Raw genomic sequence first — 6,824 nt, forward strand, 5'->3', positions numbered from 1 at the left:
AATAATGTTATAAAGATTCAACCCTTGAAAATGTATGACGAAAGTCATGGATCTTTCGGTAAAACTGGTTAACCAATCGTCTGTGATCAGATGACACTTCTGTGGTTCTTTTTTAGAAAAAATTACATGATTGAACCTCAATGGTGGGATATTGAATTACATGAGAACTATCATTTTGATAATTTTAAGTACCATGTATATTTCGGTGGTGCACTTATGAGTGAACTGTGATGTACCATAAAAGTGTTGGTAACGCCGTGATATTTTGATATTTTTTACATCATACATGTTTCGGTGGTGCACTAAGTATTAGGGTATGGTGCACTTTTGAGTGAACTATGGAGTACCATAAAGTGTTGGTCTGTGGCGCACTAATGATAAAGAAATGTAGTGATATTTTTGTAATTTTCGATCTGCACTATGTATATTTCGATAGTGTCAAGTGCTATTATGTGGTGCACTTATAAGTAATCTGTGGTGCACTTAAGAGTGGATGCACCACCAATCATATATAAATGCATTAGACTACACGATCGCACAGGAAAAGTCAGTCATATATAAACTAGGCCATGTATATATTTATATATATGTATATATAGAGAGAGAGACACTCGCTAATTGTGTAGCTAGGTAGAAAATCATGTATTCTTGAAACCAAAACGAAATCCTTTATTAGCGATGGTGTTATGAAGTGTCGAAATGTTATAGGGAGTTGATGGATCCTTCTTGGGCCTATTGATAATGAAACAAACAAAATGGGGAACCAAATTGAAAGCAACGTGTATGGAGTATATGCCCATCGAAAAGTGAAATCGCCCACCAATGTCTCGTCTCATAACACGACAATGAATCAGACAAATGAGGATTCTCTTTAATTTAGAATATCAATAACTTCTGCTAATATCCCTTTGCTTCGTTGGTTACTAATGTTATAAAGCCTCAACGTAACCCCAATTATAGGTGTACTCAATTCAATTCCACAATCATAAGTGTTTTTAATTTTGATCCTTCATTATTAGCATACTAATTTTCTTTTACATCAATCTTTTCATTCTCTAGGAGAAATTATATGCATTCAAGTTATTTGATCTGAGGTAATAACTAATAAATTTGATGAAATTTAGGTATTTTGTCGTAATAGTTTATCTATTGGAGATGAATATGTGAGGTAATAACTAATAAGTTTGATGAAATTTAGGTATTTTGTCGTAATAGTTTGTCTATTGGAGAGGAATACAGGAGGAAATGAGAAAAGTAAGATGGATTTATAAGTTTAGCTTTGAAAATTTAAATTATGTGAACTGGATTAACTACATCTCTAATAAATCACTACGTTAATAATTAGATAACTAAAACTACAACAGTTACAATTAAATGATTAATTTTACTATGTGGCACGACACGACCCACTTAACCATGCTGATTGAAGCATTTGAACCCATGCCAACCCATTTAGACTAAACTAGCATTGCTATTTCTTTCATTTTTTAAAAATCCTCCAAGTGTTGCCCGAATATAAACATGGTTATTTTTAACTATACATAATTGAGATCATTAAAACATTTTTTTTGCTTTGAAAAAAGTGATCAAATAAATAAAATATGATTCTTAGTGTCACCTACCAAAAAAAAAACAATTTTCCTCTTTCTAATCTGTGTTGAAAAATAAATATAAATTACTTCCTAAAATTGTACGGTCTAAAAAAATTAAAAGAGAGAAATAAAAAATAGTAACGCCACTCTCACACTCTCTCAGCACCTGTAATTTTCCTGTGTTGTTCCCTACTTCCTCACAACACTCAAAGCGCTCACCCTTTCTCTCTCTAAATTTCAGGTGCCATTTTCTATCTCCTTCGTCTTCTTCTTCTCTTCTCGCACGCTCTAGGTTTGCTTTTTTCCACCTCTATCTTCTTGTTCTTCTGCATTTCTGGGCAATTATGTGTTGTTCTGTGTTATTTTCTTGGGAAGTATCATAAAGCTACGAACTTTCCTTTCTGGGCATCCCATTTTTTCTTCTCATTATGCAGGAGCTGAAACTCTGAAAGAAAAATCTTGGGAAGCTTTTGGTTTTGGAGATATCATCGAAATAGAAGGGAAGGGTTCTTTAATTTCTGCTTTGTTCAGAGTAATTAGGTGGAATTAATTGTTGGAGTGGAAGCTGTTTCCCAGCTATGGCTATTTCAGCTTCAGCTTATTTTATGCCTCTTGATTCTCGGGGGCCGAGAGGGGTATTGACTGTTCTTGGAGGGAGAGCTAACCCCTTGAAAATATCCGACGAAAAGATTGGATTTTTAAAGGGGGGTTCGAATTTTCCGATGATTAAGTGCGCCCAAAATGCCCACAGTGTTAACCAGTATAATAGCAAAGACCAATTTCTAAACCTGCATCCCGAAATTTCGATGCTGAGAGGTGAAGGGAGCAACACAGTGATGACTCCCAGGCAGGAGAGTTCCAGTGGGATTGTTACTGAGAGCTTTAAGGATTCGTCGCGTTTGAACAATTACAATGAGGCTAAGATTAAGGTTGTTGGAGTTGGAGGGGGAGGGTCGAATGCCGTTAATAGGATGATCGAGAGCTCAATGAAGGGCGTGGAATTTTGGATTGTTAATACTGATATTCAAGCTATGAGGATGTCTCCTGTTGTCTCTGAGCATCGGTTGCAAATAGGCAACGAGCTCACGAGAGGGCTCGGTGCTGGTGGGAACCCGGATATTGGGATGAATTCTGCTAAAGAAAGCAGGGAATCCATTGTGGAGGCAGTTCATGGTGCAGATATGGTGTTTGTGACTGTAAGTTAAGCTTCTGTCTAGCCAAATGTATAATTTGACTAACTATATGCTGCAATGTTGTGACATGTGCTACTTTGTTGATATAACACAATTGGTTATTGGCCCGTGTTAACTAGAAGAAACTTTAAGTACAATGCGTTGCAGGTAGTTGCATATAATGTCTACGGTGTCTAAGAGACTAATTGAACCCCTTAATATTACACTATCTGAATGCCATTTTGAATTTGCGGGCATTGTCTAATGCTTAGAAAGAATGATGACTGTTATGGCTGCTGGCATAGTGGCATGTATTGTAACTCTTAACAAATTTGGGGTGCTGCGTGCTTTTCTTTGGGATACAATGTGTTAAGTATATTAGGGCTGACACTAGAGTGATGCATAGTTTGCTAAACTAACGGCTGTATGTGGCAGAAACTCGTCTGAAAATAATACAGAAACAACTCCATGGCAATTTGGAAAACCAACAGTTCGAAACTGTGCAGTGTAGCAGAATAATGACCAAATCTAACTCACAAACAGATTGTTTTGATGAGAAAGTGGAAACCGTATAGTTATTTTTTGGGTACTTGTCAAGTTGTCATCTTGTGTGTGAAATGTGTACCATATACTCATATAGCACGTATTTTATAGTTTGTCTAGCCTTGATATGTTCCATTATCTCATGTGGGCGTTCCAACTATTACTTGCAGGCTGGAATGGGTGGGGGAACTGGGACTGGTGGGGCACCTGTAATAGCGGGAATTGCAAAGTCATTGGGTATCTTGACTGTTGGTATTGTCACAACCCCATTTTCCTTCGAGGGAAGGAGGAGAGCTGTTCAAGCCCAGGAAGGGATTGCAGCTTTAAGAGAAAATGTCGATACCCTAATTGTCATTCCAAATGACAAACTGTTGACTGCCGTTTCACCATCTACCCCAGTAACAGAAGCGTTTAACCTGGCTGATGATATCCTACGACAAGGAGTTCGTGGCATCTCTGATATAATTACTGTATGGATGCTGAACTAAGTTCTTATGATATCCCCTGCCCCATTTAAATTTTATCACCTGAAGTTTATTCTCTGAATTGTCTTTTCTTCAAGGTTTATTGCGTCAACATAACTTTTCATTTTTCAATGTATGATGCTCATTGTTCGGGTTAGGAGTGATAAATAGATTCTGCTAGGAGCCTAGGAGCTTCTAATTGTGTTTTTTAAATCCATAAAAAACTTTGAATTTCGGGTGTGAATATCAAAATGGAATCTTTCTTAGAATAAGTCATTGTGCGCATTTCTATTTCTACATTTGTTGAAGTACATAACCTTAAGTATTGCTTGATAACGCTAGATATATTGCTGGAATTTCTTGTCTGGGATAAATTTATCATTTATGCGCTTTTCTGATGCATGCAACGTTTGGAGGGGTAATATTTCATGGTTTATAATTCATGATGAACTGCAGATTCCGGGACTAGTGAATGTTGACTTTGCTGATGTACGTGCAATTATGGCAAATGCGGGGTCCTCGTTAATGGGGATAGGAACTGCTACAGGTAAATTCAAGAATTTGGGGAAGTTGATTCCCTCCATAAAATTTATCCTCAAACTTGATCTATATCATCATTGTGCAAATTTACGAGTCTTTGAGCAATAAAAAGTTATTTTGCTAGGAGTTGATACTAAAATAATAGTTGTTTCTAGTCCTCGGTCAACTAGATTGTAGAAAAACCCGACATTTTTCCGCTGATATCATGCAGGAAAGACCAGAGCCCGAGATGCTGCACTAAATGCCATTCAATCTCCATTACTAGATATCGGTATCGAGAGGGCCACTGGAATTGTATGGAACATTACGGGTGGTACTGACTTAACGCTGTTTGAGGTCTTTCTCTCTCCCTTCTCCTCCCCCCACCCCACCCCCCCACCCTAAAAAAAAAAAGGGGCACCTAAATAGCTGCATATGTATTGATGAAGAAAAAAAAACGAGCATATTGCAGCTTTGAGAAAGGTGATAGCTTGTGGACGAAAGGTTGTAAGAAATGTGTTTTAGTCAGCCACACGTAGAAATTTCAAATTTGGCTATAGTTTACGTGTTATCTGAATCTCGACGCCACGTTGATATGATTTTCTTTTAAAATTTTATTAGGTGAATGCTGCAGCAGAAGTTATATATGACCTTGTTGATCCAAGTGCCAACTTAATTTTTGGAGCTGTTATAGATCCGTCTCTAAGTGGTCAGGTAACTCATCTTCCGCAAAGGCAGATAATGTCAAAAAATACTACAAATTTTATACTTTTAACACCATAGAAATTGTTCATCAATCGGGATCTATTAGTGGAAGAACATGGACTAAGTGTTACTTTGGAAGCTCGTTTATCTTTGACTCTCTGCATTCTCGTGCTGCATTTGTCTTACTTTTGCTTAAGATGCTTTGTCACTCAGGTTAGTATAACTTTAATCGCCACGGGATTCAAACGCCAAGAAGAAAACGAGGGCAGGACCCTACAGGTATATTCATATTTCTCCTGTATATATGTGTTGTGCCAAGATCGAAAGTTAGACATATATGCATGCAACGTCTGAAATTCCTCACATGAGTGTTCTCATTATGTTTTCTTGACTTGCGTTTGAAACACAGTCGAGTCAACCCCCCGCGGGAGATACCTCCCTTGGCATCAACCGACGACCTACATCGTTCATGGAGGGCGGCTCAGTAGAGATCCCCGAGTTCTTAAGGAAGAAAGGACGTTCACGCTATCCAAGAGCTTAAGTAAAGTCTTTTTCCTCACATCTAATCTTTATCTCCTGCGTAATCTCCCTATCCTCCCCTCCTCTCCAGTTCCTCAAACGAAAACAAAAACACAATGGGAGGCAACTCCAACCAAGTTGGTCAGACTGTTGACTTGGTAACTACAAGGTTACAAGTTTGACTCCCTACGGGGGCGGTCTACTGACCTTCTTGGTTTGAGAAGTTAGCTATGGACAACCTATGTTGATTTACGAGGCGGGGTTTACCTAGCGGTCAATGTACGCCCTCGGGTAGTGATTGCTGGTTTCCCTCATCACCCAAAAAAAACAAGAACACAATGGCAGTTTCGCTTGATACTGAGTTTACCGCATGTTCACAGGATGTTGATAATCCATTAAAGCTTGAGCTTGGCTCTGAGAAAGTGCAGTCCAGCTTCTTTTTCCTAATAAAATGTTCTTGGTTGATGATGTCAATACAAAGTATGTGTCTGATGCAGAGCAGTAGAATAAGTTGAAGTTTTAGGAGGTAAGTCCATAGAAAAACACCATTAGGTAAGAGTTATGGTTGTACAGTTTACTACATTTGATGTTGATTTCTAGGTTTTCAATGCAATTCTTGTTCTCCTTTCTTTTAAATGGAAGGAACACATCAATTTTCGTTCTTCGGGTGTGACAATAATGTAAATTTAATCTCTCAGTTATTTATGGTATATTCTTTCAATTTCACCGTCATGAAAATCTCACTCAGCGCTAACTCATTGATTTTGCACGATTCTAAGCATAAGAGGTCTTCATCACCTCTAATAGAGTAATAGGTCAAAGTCTCTCGATGACTCCTAAGATTCTAGTGAAAAAATCTCACATGCTGGGGTTTTGCTCAACGTTCTCCCCGCCGTTTGTATACTTCTACACACAAGAGGTCTTCGCCATCATTGATTGATCAAAATCTCATAATGACTCTAAGTTTCCACAAAGATTTGAACCCTTTTTGTTACTGGAAGCAAGACTAAATATTGATTGGTCTACTACTTGAGCTATTCCGGACTAACTTAGTGACATTATTTGATTTGATGCTCCCTTGAAAAGATCTAAATTAGTTCCCTAATCATGCATATAAGCAATTGAATTTAAGAGAGATAAAATTAGAGAAAAGGATGGCCAGGAATATAATTATAAATGATGTCAGCTACTTGGGTATAGAACTTTGAAGAAATATCTGCATGACCCCATCCAAACATGTCTCTATCTGTCATTAAATGACAGGCACAACTGCCACAAATTCTTTGTTGCTTTTTTTTTTTTTTTTTTTT

At 37.7% G+C, this 6,824-nt stretch overlaps 1 protein-coding gene across 2 annotated transcripts; it reads left to right on the forward strand.

The window, feature by feature from the left end:
* Positions 1-1,722: 1,722 nt before the first annotated feature.
* On the forward strand, positions 1,723-6,240 carry LOC116007104 (cell division protein FtsZ homolog 2-1, chloroplastic-like). Of its 2 annotated transcripts, none has more exons than XM_031247697.1 (9): positions 1,723-1,833; positions 2,027-2,788; positions 3,478-3,777; positions 4,228-4,318; positions 4,523-4,647; positions 4,912-5,004; positions 5,209-5,274; positions 5,405-5,536; positions 5,895-6,240. In XM_031247697.1, the coding sequence occupies exons 2-8, from the start codon at positions 2,171-2,173 to the stop codon at positions 5,534-5,536; spliced, it is 1,425 nt and encodes a 474-aa protein (XP_031103557.1). In that variant the 5' UTR covers positions 1,723-1,833; positions 2,027-2,170; the 3' UTR covers positions 5,895-6,240. The 2 variants fall into 2 exon arrangements, with proteins under 2 accessions (XP_031103557.1, XP_031103556.1); XM_031247696.1 differs by having other exon boundaries at positions 1,754-1,884.
* The last annotated feature ends 584 nt before the right edge of the window (positions 6,241-6,824 follow it).

The sequence above is a fragment of the Ipomoea triloba genome, chromosome 15 (genome assembly GCF_003576645.1).
Source record: "Ipomoea triloba cultivar NCNSP0323 chromosome 15, ASM357664v1".
Taxonomy (NCBI): Eukaryota; Viridiplantae; Streptophyta; class Magnoliopsida; order Solanales; family Convolvulaceae; genus Ipomoea; species Ipomoea triloba.

Excerpts from the sequence above, each read along its gene's own strand:
- LOC116007104 (XM_031247697.1), top strand. The coding sequence starts at position 2,171 with ATGGCTATTTCAGCTTCAGCTTATTTTATGCCTCTTGATTCTCGGGGG. Across the intron at positions 4,319-4,522 it reads GGGGATAGGAACTGCTACAG|GAAAGACCAGAGCCCGAGAT; the intron begins GTAAATTCAAGA and ends GATATCATGCAG. Across the intron at positions 5,275-5,404 it reads ACGAGGGCAGGACCCTACAG|TCGAGTCAACCCCCCGCGGG; the intron begins GTATATTCATAT and ends TTTGAAACACAG.